The 23,842-nt window shown below is 40.7% G+C and overlaps 1 protein-coding gene across 14 annotated transcripts in view; it reads left to right on the top strand.

Moving 5' to 3' along the window:
• The window catches only part of DST (dystonin), a 299,556-nt gene that overhangs the window by 235,020 nt on the left and 40,694 nt on the right, over positions 1-23,842 (top strand). For all 14 annotated transcript variants that reach the window (XM_082218107.1, XM_082218116.1, XM_082218117.1 and 11 more), the window contains 13 exons: positions 2,122-2,363; positions 2,949-3,155; positions 6,158-6,277; positions 6,423-6,530; positions 7,284-7,502; positions 8,969-9,172; positions 10,700-10,931; positions 11,027-11,253; positions 13,149-13,271; positions 13,775-13,876; positions 17,895-17,996; positions 20,434-20,607; positions 22,348-22,503. In XM_082218107.1, the coding sequence (XP_082074233.1) occupies positions 2,122-2,363; positions 2,949-3,155; positions 6,158-6,277; positions 6,423-6,530; positions 7,284-7,502; positions 8,969-9,172; positions 10,700-10,931; positions 11,027-11,253; positions 13,149-13,271; positions 13,775-13,876; positions 17,895-17,996; positions 20,434-20,607; positions 22,348-22,503 (2,216 nt within the window). The remainder of the gene's footprint in view (positions 1-2,121; positions 2,364-2,948; positions 3,156-6,157; positions 6,278-6,422; positions 6,531-7,283; positions 7,503-8,968; positions 9,173-10,699; positions 10,932-11,026; positions 11,254-13,148; positions 13,272-13,774; positions 13,877-17,894; positions 17,997-20,433; positions 20,608-22,347; positions 22,504-23,842) is intronic.

The following is a 23,842-nucleotide window of genomic DNA, read 5'->3' on the forward strand; positions in this document are numbered from 1 at the left end:
GGAGAATTTCACTCTACTGCTGGGGAATATATGGTGAAATAGCCTTTCAGATTTCATCCTCTTTGAATTTTGAGCACACACTGGATCCAGTTTTAATATTGTTGTGGGGAGCAATAGACTTGACCTCTACTCCTTCCCATTCTCCTCTCTTACTCCATTAGTTCCATGTGTTGTTTCTGTTGGGGAGAGAGAAGGCCTTATCCTTTATGGAAATAGCATATAGATCATTTCTTTGGCTCTGGAAATTATTTCTCTTATTCGCATTCCAGGTCTCATCACGAAATGTTGTTCTGCTAGGGACAAGACCCCCAAATTTTGGGGAGCCTTAGGGTTCAGGGATTTGTAAATGAAGTACAGTGGAGGGTGGTAAAGAAGCTTCTTAAATAGTACAGTATTCAGTTGAAGGGACGCGGGTGGCGCTGTGGGTTAAACCACAGAGCCTAGGACTTGCTGATCAGAAGGTCTGCGGTTCGAATCCCTGCGATGGGGTGAGCTCCCGTTTCTTGGTCCCTGCTCCTGCCAGCCTAGCAGTTCGAAAGCACATCAAAGTGCAAGTAGATAAATGGGTACCGCTCCGGCGGGAAGGTAAACGACGTTTCCATGCGCTGCTCTGGTTCGCCAGAAGCGGCTTAGTCATGCTGGCCACATGACCCGGAAGCTGTACGCTGGCTCCCTCAGCCAATAAAGCAAGATGAGCGCCCCAACCCCAGGGTCAGCCGCGACTGGACCTAATGGTCAGGGGTGCCTTTACCTTTACCTATTCAGTTGAAACTCTTGAAAACAAGGGTGTGATCACTCACCCCTAACTTGAATATGCATGGTTCTGGGAGAATTTGATTATAGTATGAATAGTTCCTTATTTTTTGAGTAGCACTTCAGCATTTTAAAGCAGTTTGTAATATGTGGTATCCTGATGCATGTCCATTTGGATCTCAGCCAGTAGATGTAAGGAAGGAGTAAATAGACTGCTTAAACAGCTATATAGAAGAATGTTGTAGTAAATGTTAAAAAAGAGTGGGTTTTTTTAAAAAATGGACTGAGTAATAAGTCTACCTATTGCTGTGAGAGAGGCTGTTTCCCCCACAGTGGACCTAGTACTGTGGGAAAGTTGCATTCCAATTGCACACAGCATGTCTGGCTTGTAGACCAACATCTTCTAAATTTTCCAGTCTCTAACTCCATGAACTCTCCAAGATATACATAGTTTGGGGCTGGGAAGAAGGGAGGGAGGAGAGAAGGAGATGAATTACAGAATTAGAACAGGAATTGTTCACTGAAAGGTAAACATATGGTATAACGAACAGTGCAGTTTCAATTCTGACTTTTACTCTCTGTAGAACGGCAATTGCATGGACATAGCCACTCAAAGAGGAAAATGTTCTTAATTGTAATTAGCGCTGTCAGTTGATTCATTACCTGCCTTATTTTAATGGATTTAATTTAATTAAATACCACAAAATCTCAATATTTGTGTAATTTCATGTATATTGGAGAAAAGACATAGTTGGTTGTTGTTTTAAAGATATAGTCAAATAAAGTTGCCATGCGGTGTTAGAAGGAAAGGCCATCTATCTGCTCCTTAGTCTGGAATGCTATCACATTATTCCCATATTCAGAGAGACCAATTCTGAACTTCAGAGCAAGAAACACCCTGAGCCATGAATAGTGAGCTCTGCCTACCATACTGCCTGTCACCTACTCAGAAGTCATTAGGGCTCCTAGCTTCTACTGATGACTTAATTGGCGTGAGCCAGTGCATAGAACAGGGATAGGGAGTCCAGATGTTGTTGGACTCCCGTCTCCCATCAGAGCCGACCAATAATCATGCAAAGATGGGAGTTGTAGTCCAACAACATCTGGATGGCCACAGGTTCCTCGTCCCTGACCTAGAGAATCCTGATTGGCTGAGGCTTGACCTGGATTTATTTGGGTGGAGCCCAATCTAAAATAAGATGGGGTGGGCTAAAGTTGCATGTGCACAGCGAAGCTTCCATGCTTAGAAGAAAAACTAGCTTAATCAGGATGAAATATTTGTTCTATTTTCACCTGTGGACTTAAACACTAAAAACATCCTGGTCGCTTTAGATGATTTGTGTGTTAAATACCCCTTTCACATTGCAGGTGATGAAGTTGTCATAATTCAGGATAAATTGGAAGGCATTAAAACAAGGTACACGGACATAACTAAGCTGAGTTCTGATGTGTCCAAGACTTTAGAACAGGCTCTACAGCTTTCTGGTCAGCTGCAGTCAGCTCATGAGAAACTCTGCACTTGGCTGGATAAAGTTGAGGTGGAATTACAGTCGTACGAAGCGCAGGTCCCCAAAGGTGAAGAGTTAAGTCAAGCGCAAGAAAGACAAAAGGTGAGCGTAAAATGCTGTGTTTGCTTGTGGACAGCGTTCCAGGGGCCACTTGCCAGCAGCAAAGATGGGTGGAGCAACGGGCGTGACACTTCCCTTTGTACAGCTACACAGAAGTTGGGACGTTTTTGCATATATTCACACCTCGTGCACATCCCTTCACCCTTCATCCAGCTAAGCAAGAAGCGTTAACGTATTTCAAGAATGCATTTCAGAGTAGGGGAGGGAGGTGGAGAGAGAGAGATGGGGTATTGTTCTTTTGCACTATCATATTTTATTAGTTTAGAGGTTTGTGTCAGCATCATGTAGGTAGGTCCTTTGTTTATTTATTTATTTATATTGATAGTGTGAGTGGTTAGGGGGTCCCAAGCGTGCTTGTAACAAAAGCAAAGGTAGCCAAGTTGAAAAGAGTGATATTTATAGCTTTGGCTTGCAGCTGTAGCATTTCAGCTATGTACTCTTAAACTCAATAAACAAAACTGAAGATGGGAGAAGGAGAAAACCAAAAAAGCCCCATGAGCTGTGCAGATTTTGTTTCTGCGCCAATGTGTTATTTTTAATTTGTTTACCTTAAATATTCATTTTTAGGCACTGAAAAAAGAAGCAAAAGATAATAAAAGTTTACTGGACACTCTTAACGAAGTCAGCAGTGCTTTGCTTGAACTGGTGCCATGGAGAGCAAGGGAAGGGATAGACAAAATGATCACAGAAGACAACGAACGGTACAGATTAGTGAGCGACACTATAACTCAGAAAGTGGAAGAAATTGATGCTGCCATTTTCAGATCGCAGCAGGTAAAAATGACCATAATTCTCATTTCAGTCTATGCGTGATAGGGGGAAAAAATATGTATATTTATCTGTTCAAGGAATACATCCAGGTGTATATCTGGGAATCCGTACCAAAAGAAAAGGCTGCTGTTCATATTATTGGCACATGCATGCTACGTCTTTGCAAGAACTGGGGCCAAACTTGAAAAGAGCTTGGTCATAGTTGTCAGACATGAGTCCTAGACCAAAGCAAATCCAGTCATTGTTGTAGCCATCTGTCTTCTAGTTGACACAGAAATTACAGATCAGTCTCATACTGAGAGGCATTACGAGTGGCATCATGCAGTGATCTCAGTGGGAATTTCAGTACAGAAAGAATTGTAAACTCAAACCCTGTAACTTATTATTTATGCTGCTATGTAGGTCATATATCAGCTTGTGTAAATGAATGGTTGAAGTAAAGATGTGTACAGTAGCCAGTGGATGCAGTTTTGCAGGAAATATAAACATTATTTGCAGTTGTGGGCAGCATTAAAATGAGCTTAATATACACATCAGTGTTTTGTTCGGAGGTTTTCTTTTTCTTTTTTAGAGCTTCTAATTTGTTGGCCCTTTAATTTAGTATGACTCAGTTTATATGCCTCTCTTTCAAAACAGAATGTTCAGGCCAAAAGTACCTTCTCTGATTATAAATGTGAGATGACAGCAAATGTTTGTGGCTTGTTTCAAATAGATTAAACAGTGCGATAAAGAATTACTCATGAAAAACATGGAGAAACCTCAGCCCACGTAACTTGCTTTTCAGTCATGATTCATAATTAAAGAATAAGATATGACAGCTTATCCATTAAATTTCACCTTCAGTTGGAAGTGACTCTGTCACCACAAACATGTAAATTATCAACTTTCTCAAGCAGCTTAATAGGATTATTTCTTGTTCAACCAGCATATGTTGAAAGCATCAGACATAATGAAGAATTTTGATGACCTCTAAAGGTCGCATGTGCTCCCACCATCATGAGTGGGTCCAATAAAAGTTATCCTCCATATCAGTTTCTCTACCTCTTTCTTTTAGGAACATGATTCACGTTGAAACTTGTTGTGTATATTTATTTGTCTGCTTAAACTAGACCATTCAAATATTGTGCTTCACGAGCATACCAATTGCTCTACAGTAGCCTTCTCTAACTTGGTGCCCTCAATATAATTTGGACTCCAGATCGCAGCAGCCCCAGTCAGTATGACCAGTGATGGAAACTGTATTTTAAAGCGTTTGGAAAGAACCAGGATGGGGAAGGCTCTCAAAGTTCTCCAAAGCTCTCGAGTTCAATTGAGAACTGGTCTGGTGAGCCCAGGGGAAGAAACAAAGTTGAGGGTGGAACATTTGCATATGACAGCAGTGCCTAGTGGGATAACAGACCCTGGCTTCCCTTCCCCTGCGCCATCCACATGTTGAAAGGGAAGGTCTGAAATGAGGAGTCTGCTTTGTGTGTAGGCTCTGTCTCTGTCAGAACCCTTTGTGATCAGGGTGCTAATCTAGGTTCATACAGCGGGCTCTCCCTTCTTTAGAACCTTCCCCCAGAGTGTGGAAGTCAGGGTACCGCCAGTAGTATTGTCATGGTGTTGGGAAGCTCAGTGGGCACAAACTTGCTCTCTTCTCCCATGCATGTTCGGAAAATGACATTTGAAAGAATCCACTAGTAGTCTCTGAAAGGGTAAGATTTTCAGGGGGGAAATATGTGTATGCTATAGATACTCAAGACTTGCGTTCGCACAACTGGACTGTCAACATCTACCAAGAAGCAATTCCTATTTTGCTGCCCATTGATTTTAATGCCATTGATCTAGCCTAACTAAAAAATAATCTCTCTATTGAGGCAGGGAAATAATCCTAAAGATGGACAAGAGCAAGAGATGTTTAAAGAAAAGCAAGTATTAATATTACCTTTGATGTTTGTGAGAATTTTGACAGAGAATTCCGGTTGAAGTATAAAGTATAATGTGGCTCTGACATTTCCTGCTTCCTCTTTGTAACACTTCTGAAATAAGCTGATTTTGATATACTCCTCAGTGTCACAGAGAGCCCTAGAATTTAATAAAATAAGAACAAACTGTGTGGTTATTATAAGAAGCTGCATTATATTCAATCACAGCAACGAGCCACCTAGCCTCACATTCTTAACTACTAGCACTGATTCCAGGATGCTGTGCTGCTGACCTGAAAGTCATTATTCTTCAACAAAATAACTTCAAAGGGAAACTTTAGTCAGCAGCTGCTGGTTTTTTTCTCCTATTTCATTAAATTATCACAGCAAAGGGAGGAAAATTATATCGTTGCCTATACCGGTAATTTGTGAATGATCACTGTGTTTATTTCGTATATTTTTGAGCTTAGCAAAGAGACATCACACTTGCTATTCAAAGATATTTGGCCCACTGCTTACAATCTTTACCTTTCTGACTCTGTATGTGTTTGACCAATGCCACAGAAGCATGTTGCACTATTCTGCCTTGCCTCACCTGTCCCTTTAAGAATACCCAGATTTCTCTCATCCTCCATCATATCTCTTAAGTGAAGAGGCCACATCTCCTCTTCCAGGTCTAAATGCACAAACTGGAAAGCTTATGGTCTAGCAGGGAAGTTAACAGGCACTATCTTGTTGCCATTGACACCTTGATCGCTTCATCCTCTATCCCCTCCCGAAGGTGTTGCAACACACATTCTTAGCTATGTGCAACTCCCTTAGCATTGCAACTTAAAATACCCACCATTCTAGAACTGGCCTAGAGGCAGCTTTGCAATTGAGGGTTATACTTGTTCAGATATCCAAAATATAAACAGGTTCTCATAAACTTGGGGCTGTGTAAATGTAACCAGTGCAGTCTTACCACTGAGCTATGATCCACACCTCTGAATCTTATCAGATGTATTTTCTGAAATATCTTTTCCATTTAAACCCTCTATGCATCCAATTGGAGTTATTTTTTTATTAATTGCTTTTTTATTTTTTCTGTATTTTCTTTAGTTTGATCAAGCAGCCGACACTGAATTAGCCTGGGTTGAGGAAACAGAAAATAAACTGATGTCTCTGGGTGACATTAGGCTTGAACGTGACCAGACCATTGCTCAGCTACAAGTTCAAAAGGTGAACAAATGTGATTCCATCTGTAATGCAATAATTAATGGCCATTACTTTTTCTGCCATGATTTAATTTTCAAACCATTATAGTGCAGGCTTTTGCTCTATGTCCTCATATTCCTAATACCAGAGTATTGTATTATGTAATTAGGCATTTACCATGGAGATTTTGAAACACAAGGATACAATAGAAGAGCTTGTTGCATCTGGGGATGAAATTATGAAGACATGCACGGAAGAGGACAAACAAACCATGAAGGTAATGGAGCATGATTTGCACTTGCTTACCAATAACTTTGAAAATCTGCATGCGTAAGGGATTCCTAAGCCATGTTGCTGGAGCCCACTAAGATTATGTAAGAGGGGCTGAAATGTGCCTTGAAAGTTTAAGCTGCCTCAAGTTGGCTGCATCATGCAGCACGTGGTTAAACTATGGAACTTGCTCCCACAGGAGGCAGTGATGGCCTCTAACTTACATGGCTTTAAAAGAGGATTAGACAAATTCATAAAGCTATCAATGGCTATTAGCCACAATAGCTATGCTCTGCGCAGTTGGAGTCAGTGATGCTTCTGAATACCAGTTACTGGAAACCAGAGGAGGGAAAAGTGCTCTTGTGCTTGAATCTTGCATGCTGGTTTTCCACAGGTCATTGTGAGAACGGGATGGGGGACTAGATGGACCATTGGCCTGATCCAGCAGGTTCTTAAAACTTACTTGAAATGCCTGTTGAAATTTTAAAAGGCCTTCAGTATACACTCAAAATTCAACAGGAAAGAGGGCCTGCCTGATATCAACCGCGGGGGAGTTCCATAGAATTGGACCCGGAATGCTGAATCCACAACTCCTTGGGGGATACGCCTCCCCCAAGCACCTGCCTACTTGCCCCCTAAAGGACTAAAAGATTGCCCACCCTGTTATATAGCAAGACTAGTCACCTGCCACAATGGTAATCTTGTAAATGTCTCCAACCAAAATATAAATGCTGGTGTTTGTTGGTAATTTCTTTAATAGAAGAAGCTGGAAGGCCTCTTGCAGAAGTATAATACACTCTGTCAAATGAACTCTAAGAGGAACCTGCAGCTAGAAAGAGCTCAGTCTCTAGCCAGTCAGTTCTGGGAGACTTATGAAGAGATTTGGCCATGGCTAACAGAAACACAAACAGTAATATCACAGCTTCCAGCACCAGCTCTTGAATATGAAACCCTAAAGCAACAACAAGAAGAGCACCGGGTAAGTTTGCAGTTGTCTTACAAAATGCTGTTAATTCCAAAGGTCAAAAGAAGTGCAGCCCTCTCTTTAGCATGTCATATTCACCAAACCAACCAATACTTATCAGATTTTACATATTTTTTACTCTCTGTTAAAAACAACAACCCAAAATTCATTTTATTATGAAACAAACATTTTCTATTTTAATATAAACACAAGTTTGAGTTTATTCTCAAGGCAGAGCAATCATTGTGAAAAGTGGATTAGTGAATTAGTGGCCTAACTCTGAACAAATTATTTACATTTTTTTTAAACGAATGAGAATGTTCAACAGTATCCAAAATAGCTGGAATGCAAAGCAAGCTGTGGTGTTCCCTAAGGAAAAAAAAAATCAAAAATCCAAAGTTGGGAAACACCTTAATTTGGACCAGCCAAAGTATCACAATCTTTTGAGTTCTCCAGAACTCTTAGTCAGGATGTTATGTAAAGCAGAGAATGGGGAAAAGGGGGCGGGGGACAGCAACAAACAACAAATATGGTTGTGGCCACTACGTCTGCATTTTGATTCAGCTTTAAGAGAGATTGCATGCTGGATTGGACTAGGTGCTGCAGACTCAGTGTGTACCCAGGATTTTGGGGAAAGAGGTGATGGCTGACCCCCAATTTTGGAAGCATAAAGTCCAGCAGTTAGTCAGTTCTGCCTCCAGCCTTAACAAAAGACAGAGGTTCCTGATTAGGCAGAGTGCAGCAATAAAGAGAAACATGGCTGTCTTCATATTAGCAAAGTTGGAGATTAATTATAGAGAGTGTTCTGGGTAGAAAAACCAGCTAAAGCTTCATTGAGTAGTAGTGAAGGCATACTGAATACAACAGAAACTGGAGACAAACAAAAGAATAAGTACCCAGAAGCACCTTCTTAAAGGGAACTTTAAAACTATAACAGTTTGTTCTGTTAAGTTATGCTTTAAATGTGCAACAGTGCGTTGCTTCCATTTTAATGCACAACATTTTCTACGAGTCTCAAAAATATTGGATGATCTTAATATGATTCCGTCACGTAACCTTGGAGGTTTGATTTGCTTGCTTTTGTTACAGCACTCGAGCACTAGCGAGCTATTTATAATCATATTTAAACAATTTGGCATCTTCTGGAATGCCATTACTTAATAAATCATTTAGAGTGCCGGACAACTGGCTGAATACTTTTGACTAGTTATATTGTTTTGCTTCCCAGATTCTGTTCTTTTAAATATCTTGGTAGACTAAAATGCTGTTTTTCTAGTATAAAGGAAACATTATATGCTTAGAGCTGAAAACACAACACTAAGGCTAAATGGATATATCCAGTATGAGTTATACTTTGTCTTAGCATGCAGCTGGGATTGTTTATTTAGACCACCTTGCCAGCTGAACGTGTTGGACGCACAGACAGCTGGAATGTGGCGATGTAAGGGTTAGATACTGATAAGTGTTTTGCTTTGCTATAGCAACTGCGAGAGTTGATTGCTGAACACAAGCCTCATATAGATAAGATGAATAAAACTGGACCTCAGCTTCTGGAACTGAGCCCGCGAGAAGGTTTTTCAATCCAAGAGAAGTATGTAGCAGCTGATGCCCTTTATAGTCGAATTAAAGAAGATGTCAAAAAGCGAGCTCAGGCACTGGACGAAGCCATTTCTCAGTCTACCCAGGTAACATTATTTATTAGAAGAGCAATTAGATTCCAACTGCAGGATGTTGTTATCTTAAATCAATAGACTCTAGGTACATAGTGGACTTGCCAAGACACTACGTCACCAAATCATTGCACATAAATTTGCTCTTCCTATCTGTTAAAGAATTAAGGGCATTGTATGTTGGTGAATCAAACCTTCCCCCTGTGCCATCAAGTTCCTTGAAGGAAAGGCATAATTAAAAAATGGAAATATTCTTATCCTATTTGGGAATTACAGAATTGTTTTTCCCTGAATAATAAAGCCAGTATCCTACATAATAGTGATTTGTTCATGCATGCACACAATCAAAGAGGCTAATTGGTGTCAAGACAGCCCAGGGTTTCTCCTGGTGTCTTTGCCAAAAATAGTGGTGGTGGGACAGTGACTGACTGTTGGTCAGACTTGGCATGAAGCAACTTCCAACTTTCCAATGTAATGCTACTGCATTATAGTTTTCTGACCCTACCTACTTAGGAGCTAGATCAGGGGTCTGCAACCTTTAAGACAAAAAGAGCCACTTGGACCTGTTTCCGAAGAAAAAAAACTGGGAGCCGCAAAACTCGTCATTATAAAAATAACATTTTTGTCACTTTTTTATTATTTCTTTGTTTGACCCCTCAGAATTACTCCTCCTCATAGAAATAAACGTTAAATTAACAAGTTACCTTTTTGTGTGTGTGTGTTCTTCACTCCCCTTCAAAACAGTGACCAGCGTACATGCCCCCTTTCAATGCAGTGACCAGCGTACATGCCCCTTACAATGTAGCGGGCAGGTGGGCGGGAAGGTGACGTCGGGACGGTGCGTGACTAACGCACGCACCGCCCCCATGCGACGTCACAGCCAGTACAGCGCCCGCCACAGTGGGGAGTGTTGGGGCGCACAATGCGCCTCCTTCCCTCGCTAGTATCCGCCCCGGAGCCGCGGCAAAGGTGTAAAAGAGCCACATGCGGCTCCGGAGCCGCGGGTTGCAGATCCCTGAGCTAGATGCTTACATTCATACGATGTCTATTAATCACTGCCGCATAATGTTAACAGTAATTAACCAATGCAGTAGGATATTTATTGGATAAAACTTATTAATAATGTGAATTGCTGACATTTTTAAACGAAATAACACATTGTGGCAAAGGATAGGTGAAAGAAAAAATGTGTTATTTCCTCTGTGTTATAAAACCATGTTCAGGAAACTATTAATACATAGTATTAATACATGGTGATGATGAGACAGATAACAATTGGTCTGTACTGTAAAGCTGCCTAGTTCACTAACAAACAGATATTATTTGGACATTTTGATTGGGAAACATAAATTTTGCTTAAACTAAGATCATAAATCTGTTGAGAAAGACAAAAAGTCACAAAAATAGTTAAGGATGCTTTAAGCATGTTCATTCAGCTATAACTGGTTTTTTTTTTCTGGTTTGACCCAATTCCTTTTAAATGTTGCTAATAATCTGTCACTCACCCAGTCTTCTCTCCCTCCTCCCCATTTGTCTGCATAGTTCCATGACAAGATAGATTCGACCACTGAGAGCCTAGAACGCATTGTTGAACGTTTGAGGCAACCGCCTTCCATCTCAGCTGAGGTTGAGAAGATTAAAGAACAGATCGGTGAAAATAAGAACGTGTCTGTCGACCTTGAAAAACTTCAGCCAGTCTATGAAACCCTCAAGCAGCGCGGGGAGGAGATGATTGCCCGTTCAGAAGGCGCTGATAAGGACATATCTGCTAAAGGTAGACTTCAGAATTTTACATTTCAAAATAAATGCATGAACAAGTTTCCACAAGCAGAACTTTATATACCTGCCCGTGTATATTTTGCTTCCTAGTGGTTCAGGATAAGTTGGATCAAATGGTCTTTATGTGGGAAGACATCCATACCCTGGCTGAAGAAAGGGAGGCCAAATTGCTTGATGCAATGGAATTAGCAGAGAAGTTCTGGTGTGATCACATGGCTCTCATAGCCACTATTAAGGATACTCAGGATTTTATCAGAGAACTAGAAGGAGCTGGAATTGATCCTTCAGTGGTAAAGCAACAGCAAGAAGCAGCAGAGGTAGGTGAAATTTAACTGTTGGGCTTAGACTACCGTCCTGCTCCCATATATTTCTTAGCAATCATGTATAAGCATGTTAGTGGTTTGGACTATATTGTTATGCTATGTTTAGTGGAAATTCCTTTACAAATCATCATGGCTGGTTCAGATGTAACAGGAAACCATTGTTTCCAGCTATGTGAATGAGCCACACTGAGCCGCCTCCTCCCATCTCCAGTACAAAGCTCTCCACAGTTCATTCACATTGTGGGAACTCCTAATTACCCATTATATATGGACAGGACTAGATATAGAGTCCAACACCATCTGTGCGGATTTATTTTGCTTCTTTAAGAAACAAAAATCCCTGTGTGTAACAAATGCATGGCTACAGGTAATCATGGCCTGCATTTTTTTGCCTTCCTGCACTAGTCAGTAATGCCCTTTTTTCTCTTCAGAGTCTATGCATTGCTGAATGAAAAGACTTGCATGGGGGAAAATGCATTTGAAGTAATAATGAAAGGTGATGGCTGTGTTCTACCTCCAATGTCAAAGGCAGTTTGCCTCTGAATATCAGCTCCTGGGAATCACAAGTGCTGTTGTGCACAGGTCCTTCTTGCGGGCATCTGATTAACCACTGTGAGAACATGATGCTGGACTAGATAAGCCTTTGGCCTCAACCCGGCAGGACTCAGCGTTCTTTCTGATGACTATTGTGCCCTTATAAGCCATCTAATGATGATTCGAGCATTGGGCCAGATTCAGTTTGCTAATGGAAGCCAGCACAAAGATTTCTGCTAGCTCAATAGAGATTTCCCCCTGTTCTTCCCCCTTCACCTCTCTCGAATCTGCTCTGGAGGGTCAGGGGAACCCCCAGAACAGCATGGAGAAGGAGGAAAAAGGAGATAGTTGCATCTGACAAGCAGAAATTCCTTTGCTGATGGGTTATTGGCATAGTGCAGGCTTCCTCAAACTCAGCCCTCCAGATGTTTTGAGACTACAATTCCCATCATCCCTGACCATTGGTCCTGCTAGGTAGGGATCATGGGAGTTGTAGGCCAAAAACATCTGGAGGGCCGAGTTTGAGGAAGCCTGGCATAGTGTGATGTTGAATTCCACCCACTGAGTGGGGGAAATTCATGCATTAATCACCCTTAAAACACCATCCGTTCTCACCCAGAGCAATCTCCCTCCCAACTTGCTGTTCAAATGACTGCACAAGTTTGGTCTTTTGGTTTATGTTTCTGATAGGCACTCCCCTCCCCAGTATTGCCTGTTGAAGTGAGAGGACTTTCCTAAGCCGTTTGTGATTTGCTGTGGTAGGATGTGTGGGGGATAAAGTGGAAGACAGGGAATAAAATAATCTCACTGCCATAGGACATGCCTAAAACAGCTCTGGTTTCCAACCTTTATTCACAAAAGTCATAAACATTCATTACAGGAAAATAATAGCAGCCTGGGACCATGAGACATTGCATTTTTATTTGATAATATTCAGAAGCCAGACCTACTAATTTGTTTAAAAGGAGGCTAGTATTCACCTTATTTTCTTAGCATTATGGTGTAATTTTCCCACACTGTATGGCTACAATGTTAGCTTATTGAATTTGAAAGCTGTTTTTCTAAGCAGGTGGACATGTCGGTCCCTGTAATGTTCTGGATACAGAGGAATTGTTAAGCCCCTGCCACAACAACCATCTGCCCAATGGGTGAAGAAAAACCTACTCTTAAACTCCCTCCTTCATGTTGTCGTCTTCTTTATAAATCAATATATTTTTAAAATTTAAGGTCAGCATGGTCTTATGCTATGCTAGTTAAATACTCATGGATAGCAAATAATGTTTGCCACTCTGAATGAATCTTAAATCATAAATTTAATATTATGGAAAGTCTAACATTTTGTTTCTCTTTTTTAGACTATTAAAGAAGAGATAGATGGGTTACAAGAAGACTTAGATGTAGTGGTAAGCCTTGGCTCTGAACTGATAGCAGCATGTGGAGAACCTGACAAGCCATTAGTCAACAAGAGCATAGATGAGGTATGAGTTATGCAATTGCTTGGCATTTTATGTCCATATGAAATGGATAGAAAGGTGTTTCCTTTTTAAAATTGATGTATGGTGCCTAATTTAAATACTTGGCAAACAAACAGGGTTCTTTGGGGGAGTCAAAAGTAAAATTCACCACACTGGCTTCTGGTTTGATTTTGAAACTTGCAAGGCACTTTGCAGAACTGAAATAAACCTATGAAGCTCATAGTTTAACTTGCACTGATAAGTGGAATCATCCACATATTTAACTATGGTAGGGTAATAAGCCACCAAAAACTTGGGTGGAGGGGATCCTGGTCCTTGATAGAGACATATCCATCTAGATTTAGCAATGTTCCTTGCTCTTATTATAATATTAGGGAAGCTCTTGCATAATTTTTATATTGCAGATAGAGAAACCATAATCTAATGTCAATCCTAAGTTTTAATATATAGGTTATAGACATTGCCTTCCAGTTTTTTATTCAACTGAATCTCCATTTAAAATGCAGCTAAATTCTGCTTGGGATGCTTTAAATAAAGCATGGAAAGAACGTGTTGACAAGCTTGAGGAAGCAATGCAAGCAGCTGTTCAGTATCAAGATGGATTGCAGGTAAGGTTATTTTAATATTTGAAATTTACAAGCATTATCTAATATTATTCTTTTCTTTTTTTTCTTTTTTAAGAGTAACCTTTTTAATCAGTCAGAAACCCCTGATTTGATTCCGAATTGTTGGTTCAGAACAATTGAAAATGTTGGTTTTCATTTAACTTATAAAGCACCTAATGGTTGTACACTATTGTGACCTCATCTTCATCCTCCTGCAAGTTCTTAGATTGTCAACTTTTGAATTTGCTTGGTAACAGCACCCCAAATTTTTCTATTACTATACCAAGTTTGTATGATGAGGAATTCTCAGGCAAAATGCAAGCCTATGTTCTTCTTTCTGGCAACACAAGACAACCTGGTTGTTCGGGCTGGCTTTTGGTGGAATTGGGTATTTTAATTTGATGTTAGTGGATATTCTGTTGGTTTTACCGATCCTGATTTTATAATAGTGTTGCATTCCCCTAAAACAAGAGGTTGGGGGAACCTGTGGTCCTCCAGACGTTGTTGAACTTCAGTTCTCATCAGTGCCAACCCACACAGCCAACACTCAAGGATTATGAGAACTGTAGTCCCAGCAACACCTGGAGGGCCCCAGATTCTCCATCTCTGCCCTAAAACACAGGGTGGGGAAGCTAAATTTCTAAATGAACAATAAATAAATATGTATATTAGAGCATGAACCATCCAAAGTTAAATGCATGTTATGGGTCATGCAATGTGCTACATTGGAGATGTGTGATTGGATCTCCTAGCATATTATTCTTCTCCTAAAAGTGTGTGTGTGTGTGTGTGTGTGTGTGTGAGAGAGAGAGAGAGAGAGAGAGAGAGAGAGAGAGAGAGAGAACCACAGCACAGGGGGCATTTTTAAAATTAAACCCCCTCCCCTTTTTTCTTTCCACCCTGAGCTGCTGTAGAAGGAAAATCATATGGGCACGATACTGACCTATGCATAGGTATTTTTCCTTGTGACTAGTTCAGATGTAGAGACAAACCTTGGTTTGCTGTTACATGTACAAACCAGGGCAATCATCAAATTCACATGTTTTCCCCTCTTCCATTTCCCTCCCCTTTATGCATTGGAGGAACAAATGTAAAGCTTTAGTTGTAGTTTGTAACAAACACGTTAGTGCAAATTATCAAATGCTGGTTTGGATGCCTCACGTTCTCAGTTTTTGATGGAACAGGAAATCATGGTTTGTTACAAACCGATAATGAAGACTTCACATTTCTACCACTTCACGTTTGAAGTGGGGGAAAGGAGACGAGGAGCACATGATCCTGAGACTTGCTGCTGGTCATTCACATAATGAAAAACCATGACTTTTTGTTGCATCTGTTCAAGACCTATATGCCAGTAAAATGAGGAGGCATCAGTAGATCAAGAGAACGTCCGCTGAAAGAGTTTGGTCATTAATGATACATTTAGCTCAGACAAAATGTGAGATGGTGACATTCAAACCAAAAGGGGGGGGGGGCTAAGCTTTTTTTGGCAAGGTCCTTTGTAGTTTGGACAAAAGATTCACTTGGTAGATTCTATACATTTTAATTTGCTGATATGTCATGGTAGTTGACATGAAATTTGTCTCCAATAGAAGCATGTCTATAATTGAATATCTTCACATTTTATGGCTGCTAGCTTCCTAACCATCTATTGATAAGGTTCAGGTTATAGTTCAGGTACACTGGGTGTGTAATAGGAGGGCTAAAATTAGCTGATGATTTTTCAAGCGCATTGTTTAAAAGAAAAGTGGTTAAACAGTGCTAGGAACAGAAATGTTAAAAGTAGTTTATCTAAAATTTTAACATTTCTTTTTCCCCTCATCACTGTACAATATGTATATGTCAGTTTTTGATCAACAGATCAATTCTAGAAAGATTGCTAATTGCTTATTTCAAAATATAAAACCGCAAAATATATAATCAAAATAAAAACAACAACCCAATAACCCCCCCCAAAGAACCACTTTTTAAAAGGGCATAGGATGTTAATCAAATCAACCAAAGGCCTGATTAAAAAGGAACGTTTCTGCCTGGCACCTAAAATGTGTATAATGAAGGCGCCAAGCAAACCTTCCTGGGGCGAGCATTCCACAGACGGGGTGCCACTGCAGAGAAGGCCTGTTCTCATGTTGCCATCCATAACTTATCTGATGGTGATTTGATTCTATTCAGTGAGCAACATCCCACATATTCCAAAATTATCATATTTCATCACTGGCCTTGCTAAATTTTATCTGCTCAGCAGATCTTTGGATCATTTGTAAATTGTAAATGAGGTTCCCGTTTCACTGCTTTGGATCACATGCATTGCTTGTAAAGATAGAATAACTAACTACCTGTTGGAACAAGGATGAGGACCCTCATGCCTGGGCGGGGGAGACCAAAGCAGCCCTCCAGCCCTCTCTGCCTGGCCCTTTGCATTCACCCCAGGTCACAGTCAACCTTACTTTATACCCACTTTGAGTGTTTTTGCTTGGCTGGATTGTGTTCTTGAACTCTGATAGTGCCTCTTAGTATCCTGGATGAGAGTATGGAGTGGAGTGTGTAAGTGTGTGTAGAATCAAGCCTGCTATATGAAGGTAAACTGTAGATTAGTTGCCTTACCCACTTTGCCTCTGGGCTTGCTCACTATTGTGGACTACAGTCTGGAAAAAGGGTTCCCCATCTCTGCATTAGAAACTGCATTGCACGTTGGACCATGGTAAAATGTTAAGAGGCAGGACAACACCGTAACATTATGCCCAATTACTTTTTAGACTTTGTTTTTTGTTTTTTAAAAAAAGACTATCTTTGACCAGAGGGTCCCAGCAACGTGCTTATTTCTATATTTCAGCTTTCATTACTTGGCTTTAATTCCTAACCTAAAAGCCACCAGTTTCTTAGTCTTTATCTTGCATTGTCTCCAGTATGACATTATGTCTGGAAGACACTTGAAGAAGCAGTGCGCACTCCAAAAAGATGTGGATCTTTCCCACTAAATGGAACTAAGCAGGCTAGTTCCTAGATTTTATTGGGGTGGGAGAGGTGCTCTTTGATATATTGACATGCACATGTATGCATGCTCTTAAATGGAATACCTGCTGCCAAGTTGGAGGTGAAGTGTGAACACAACTGCTCAGGCATAGCTGATGTATGATCCCCGGTAGTAGTTCACACCTCATTAATGGGGAGTGAAGTGGCCTTTGCTATCCAATGTTATGAAATGTCCTTGAATGTTATGAAAATCTGGCTCCCTCTGCTGCATTTTTACCCATCTTGAGTCATAGATATGGCACCGGGAGAGTGTTTGAATATCATCCTCTGAGCTTCCTCTAAAGACCTTCAGATATCTTGAGAATTTTAATAAATCATTTGACTCATACATTCCAGAAGGATAGCCAGATCACAATATCTGTTATCTCAAAAACAACAAAGAGATTTGTGGCACTTTAAAGACTAACAGTACAATTCTAGGCATGACCCAATGTAACTTATTCGCAGGTAGGTATTAGAGGATTGCAACAAATATGTGACAATAATTTGGTTAGTTCTTAAGACACCACAAGATTCTCCATCGATGCCCCAATTGTAGGTTTTCTGGGGATAAAAATGTTTGACAACTCTTATATTCAGAAATGGAGAAGTGCACAAAAAGTTGTCGCAGTGGAAAAACCCAGCAGAAAATTCTAAATTATTTGAACAGGCAACAACTGTGTTGTGTGAGGGTTATGTTCCTGACCCCCGTGCACATCAGTGGGGTGTGCATAAGCCCACTCTGCCCCATTATGCCTCTGCCCCCCCCCCTTTCAGACCATTTCCAGGTTGTGGTGATGCACATGTTCACAGTTATGCACATATTGGACAAGCATGAAACAGTTGTTGCCTGTAATACTTACAATTTTATTCAGTAGCAAATATACAGTACTTAGTGGCATTCACAGATCAATTATTATTATGTTGCACCTACTATGAGGCTATGCTATAGCATTACTTGGACTACTATTTCACCTGATGTTCTTATTCTTATTCAATATGTTTACAGGCCCTATTTGACTGGGTGGATATCGCTGGTAGTAAATTAGCTGCGATGTCACCAGTTGGAACAGACCTAGAAACAGTAAAACAACAGACAGAAGAAATGAAGGTATGAAACAGTAGCTTCTTATGGATGTACAACTTTCTGTTAGTGTTAGTGTTCCAAATCACTTTGCATTCAGTCTGTAACAAAAAGTAAATTATTTTTGTATGGGCATGTTGTTTAAAAATCTACAGCCTTTCTGAGTCTGAAAGTAATATGACATCAGTTTCCTCTCCGAGTTAATTGTGGATTTTTTTCAAGAGCGGTTATTTTTTCATCACTGCGTCAATTCCTTTTATGAGACCCAGCTTCCCTTTTAGAATGTGCACAAGTTCCTGCAAAGCCTGTCATTCTTCATACCATGGATTAGTCCTAAACATTCATAGATCTCTTCATTTCCACCGCAGCCCACTGGACTATAAAGCAAAATCCCCAGCCAACTCTAAAAGCAATATTTGGAATGGAAATATGACTCATTCTTTTCATAATACCTGGATGCTGCTGTGTGCTTTGCACAGGAAGCAGAGATGGTATAGGATATCCTGTTTTAGGGCACAGGATTAGACTGGATGAATCCACTCCAGCCCTGTTATTGTATGTGCAAAGCAGGGCTTCAGTATGTTGGGAAATTAAACAGGAAATTTAACAGCCAATATTTAAGCCCTGTCTCTCAGCAGGGGTTGGAGATTGAAAATTAGGGTTAAGAAATTACTTCTAAAAATGAAAGCGGGGATTAAGAGATCATCAAAACAGGGCAGAGTGGTGATAGTGATGCATCACCTTGACCCATGGGTATACAGTAACAGGGGTGAGGGGGAAGCCCTTCTACATTTCTCACTTCTCTCTTATTGAATCAGTGTGTATCTTTGGTAAAAGATGTTAGTCTGGATAGGGAATAGGATTTTGTGAATGGGTCACAGCAGGGAGGCTTCAGAGAGTGTTGGCTGGCCGCCCAATGACTTGCAGAGTGTGCTGAGGGCAGAAAGAAGTTATAGATGAATCCTTCTGCCTTGAATCTTCAACAAGCTTTGGGTGTGCAAAGGATTCCCTTCCTCTTCTCTGTCTGGCTCATCTAGTTTTGCATAGCTGTTCTTGGTTTGTGGGTCCCTGTACTTAACAGGTTTAACAGCCTTCTCAATAAGCATGTTTTTAAAGCTCTGAAGAAATGCCTTTTGACAAAAGAGAAAGCATTTGTTAACATCAACCACTGACATTCAAAACTCATGATATAGAGTTTGTCTTTTTCACAACCAAAATTAATATCAGATGAAAAAAATTCTCCGTTGGGTGGTTTTTCTTCCTCCATGCTTTTTGCAAACACTGTAGGGATATTTTGAATAAGGATGTATTATGGACATGTCCACATGGCTATCTGCCTTGAGCTCCATGCTGCTGTGTGCATTTGGAAACCGGGATATGACCCCTGGAACGGCTGTTGCCATTTCCTCTAAGGCTAGCAACATTCCTCCAGCAACAGAAATTCTGTGTATCCCATAAGTCATGCAGTTGGTGGGGAAACTAATGTCGCTAAAGCCTCGAGCACATTCTCACATTGGTGATTGGTTGCTGAAGTGTCTTTCTTCCACATCTCTGCATTTATTTATAATTACATCTAATTCAGAAATGTAATGATGTTAACAAAAGGCATGCCCAGAACTGTGACTCATGTAAAAATACAAGGGGTAGACGCTTCTGGATTCAGCTAATTTATTTATTACATTGATTAGTTACTCCATAACCACATGAGTGTCAAACAATTAAAAGAATTTAAAGTATAAATCCAATAAAACATGAAATAAAACCACCAAAAATTGTAGAGAACAACAGCCATGTCAGAGCAGACTGGGTCAACAGTCAGGGAAATATAAGAACGAACAAGAGAGAGCCACAAAATATTGCTGTATAGGTAAAACTATACTCTAACCCTCAATGAATGCCGACATTAATATCTGTGTGTGTGTGTGTGTGTGTGCGCGCGCGCATTGTCGCAGCCAACAAGCTATGTTTCTCACCTCTCTTTCCAATGCCATGCTGCTTACCAAGAGGGGTAGGGTGAATGCAACAAGAGCTCGACATGGTGCAGAAGCAGTGGTGGACCCAGTCTCATGCTCCCACTGCTGTACCCACACCTGTTGCCTTGGCTCTGCTACTGTCCCTCTTGGTAAGCAGCAGCAATGGATGGCATTGGGAAGACAGGAAGCAAACACTCAGGTGCAACAGCTGCTACTGCATGCACGTGCGCGCACACAAAAACTGATTTTTAAATTTGTTTTAAAAGTTCCTGCTTTTGCATGCTGGATGCGCGTTTTTTTCTGGTGCAAGAGTGGAGCGTGCCTTCTGTGTTAATTTGGGGAAAACACATGCCTTGGTTATTGGAAATCCAGGGGCAGAAATATCCGGTGTGACCTATTTGGCAATTTTGAAATAAGGACAGAGCATCCTACTAAGCACTCTTCTCTGGGTGATATTCATTGTTGACTATTGTCTTCCTTGGTTTCCACAGCAATTTAAGAAAGAAGCCTATCAGCAGCAGATTGAAATGGAACGGCTGAACCACCAAGCAGAGCTGTTGTTGAAGAAGGTGACAGAGGAGAGTGATAAGCACACCGTACAAGACCCCTTGTCTGAACTTAAGCTGTTGTGGGAAAGTCTGGAGGATAAAATTGTTAGCCGCCAGGTAAATGGAAACTGAAAGGGTAATATTCTGCCTTATGTTGCCATGAAATGCATGTTGTCTGGCACTCGTGCTCTGAAATTTCAATAGCAACAGTTTCTACGTGGAAACTCACTTGTGTGTCAAAGTTTATTGCATGAGCTAGGGAAGAAGTTCTCAAAACTGTGGGCTCTCATTCAGGTAGTCCATAGCAGGTCGGCATCAAATACTCATATTACTTTTTAACAGTTTTTTATTTATTATTTTCAGTTAACATATTGCATTGTATTTTTAGTGTAGTACAATTTGAATTGATTGGAATGCAAATTGTAATACGGCAAAATACAATACATTGGAAATAACTTTCTGACAGTAAGAGCTGTTCGACAGTGAAACGGACTCCCTCAGAAGGTGGTGGACTCTCCTTCCTTGGAGGTTTTTAAGTAGGTTGGATGGCCCTCTGTCATGGATGCTTTAGCTGAGATTCCTGATTTGCAGGAGGTTGGACTAGATGACCCTCAGGGTCCCTTCCACCTCTACAGTTCTATGAAATACAAAAGCAATAAAAATATCACTTAAAATCATACAGCATCTAGCACGTTACATTACAGTTGCTATAACAGACAGAAAAATCATGGAATGGCCCACCAAGGCCATCAACATTTTTTAGTGGTCATGGGAGGGAAAGAGGTTTGGAAACCCTGAGCTTAGGGGATTTTCTGCGCTGGTATGGAAATGCAATGCAAACTTTAAATTGGGCTATATTTTAGGGTAGCATGGTCAAAATCTTCCGATCCACAAATTGAGCCACTACAGAAGAGCAATTTGACCCGAGGAGACAGCTGCCACATGGAGCAGTTTCCAATAAGCTTCCGGGCAGCAGATGTTTCCTGCAAATCTGGCTGTTGTTGTAGCTATGAAGCTAGAAGCTGTACACTGTAGTTATTTTTATTTATTTCTATGGGTTCACCAAAGTGCATTAGCAAAAAATATTCTAGTCCTGCCCCAAGCAGATGGCAGGAGGACCTATTCCAGTGTGTTTAGGGTCAGTGGTTTATTGTAAGTTGCTGCACCACAATATTAAATCAGACATATGAGGTACATGGGGAGAGACTGGTGGTGGAGCTCCATTTTCAAATTCTGACCCAAACACGAAGCTCACTGGTTGGTGTTGAGCAACTCTGTCTCTTTGACTAACTATCCAAGTTCCTTGGATGATAAAATGATGCCTTTTATATTACAGCTCACCCTGGGATGGATTTCTAAAAATAAATAATTGCAAAAGAACTTTTAACTTTGTGTCCCCTGTCTAGAATTGTTTTCAGATAATGTTGCTGTATTCAAGCACATTACATAAAATTGGGATGGCATCTCTTACTCCAGGAGCAGTTGGTGACAAGGGGGCGGGGGCGGCGCTTTGCCTCTGACATCCTGGCAGTGGATTTGCTGCTGCTCACCAGGAGGGTGCAGGAGAAGGTGGTGGGGAAGTTGAGTGTTGGGTGGACATGTTGGTGGGAGTGCTAGATAGGCTCTGCTGTTCAACCTGCACAGTGTTGTGCAGCTGCTGGCTGCCTCACCTCTCAATAGTTGGAAGCAGCTCCACTGCCAGGAGGCCAGGTGTATAGTGACGCACCTCCTCGCTGACCACTCTTGCCTTATTGCAATCATTCATTTGAGGCTTGATGCAACTAAGGACATTTTAAATCACTTGTGGCCTTAACATAAAGTAATAATTCCATCCATTCCCCCCCCTTTTTTTTACAGCATAAGCTGGAAGGCGCTTTGTTGGCTTTGGGGCAGTTCCAACATGCCCTGGATGAGTTGCTCGCATGGCTCACCCATACAGAGGACCTGCTGAATGAACAGAAACCTGTGGGTGGTGACCCCAAGGCTATTGAAATTGAGCTGGCCAAACATCATGTACGTAACTGATAATTCTGAGATTAACTGCTTTAGATATATCTAGATCCTTTTTATGGAAACATTTGCAAAGAGCATTTTCGTACATCACCAAATCATGATTTCAAAGGATGCAAGCCCAAAGATAAATTTGTATTACAAAACATAATTGCTAACGTATAGATATTGCTGTTTCCTCCCTTCTTTACGTTTCCCAGTCATGGATGGTTCAGAACATCTCATTGGTTAAAAAAAAAACGTATTCTTGGCAAAGCATCACATACCTGTCGTGGCTTAATAAATGAATTGCAGGTACAGAAAGGGTTCAGCTAACACTCACTCTTAAGTACTTCCTGCTCATTTAAGTCTTCCATGCTAGAGAGTACTTCCTCTTTGATCATCAAAAAATTCAGGAACTTGGCAAGCAGTTGCCATTGTCCTAAAAGAGTGGAGGGGAGAAAAAGTGGCACCTGTTTCTGTAATGAAAGTTTGACTTTTTCGAATTGATGGACATTTATTTAAAACAATGAATAATAAATCTTTTTCCATGTTTGAATTGTAACACAGAAGTGAGAGTATATTCAAACATAGTTCTCACTTCACTAAATCACATCATACACAGTAAGTTTCCCTTTCCTGCACTATGAAGACCATTATGGTGATATAATTTCGTTTCTCTTACCCCAAATCTGAATGTTACACATCCACTTAATGATTCCTGCAACAAACATCCATTTCCACTATTTTCATATGGCAAATTCTCTTTATTCGTCCATTGGCTTAAATACCAATGTTTCTTCAAACTCCCTAAAAAATTGATTTGGCAACCATCCCTGAGATGTAACGTCCATTCTCACAGGGTTCAGCATATAGGAAGATTTGGATAGCTTGGCATAACTTCATGAAGAAATTAGCAGAATGTTACATAACACCCCTGAACCCATATACTTTGAGCCTTGATGCACTCCCCATGCTTTGGCCACTTAGCCATCCTTAGAGGTCCTAAATAGGAGGAGCTATCCATGGGGACAGGCAGTTGCACCTCTCTCTTGACTGAACCATAATCCTCAAACTCAAAGCTTTCATTTTTTTAAATAGCAGGTTTCTATAATGAATAGGATAATAGGAGGAGCACAATAGGAGATGAAATATGCAGACAGAGTATTCTACTACATGGGGAGAAATTAGGCTGCTCCCCCACCTTCATTGTTGGCTGCCAACCAAGATGGCTTTAAAATAGGATTAGAAAAAATGCATGGAGAAGAGAGCTGTCGATTGCTACTAACCATGAACAATATGCCTGCACAGTTGGACTCATCAGTGCTTCTGAATACCAGTGGCTGGAAAGCACAGGAGATGG

This window comes from Podarcis vaucheri, assembly GCF_965113315.1.
Source record: "Podarcis vaucheri genome assembly, chromosome: 3".
Taxonomy (NCBI): Eukaryota; Metazoa; Chordata; class Lepidosauria; order Squamata; family Lacertidae; genus Podarcis; species Podarcis vaucheri.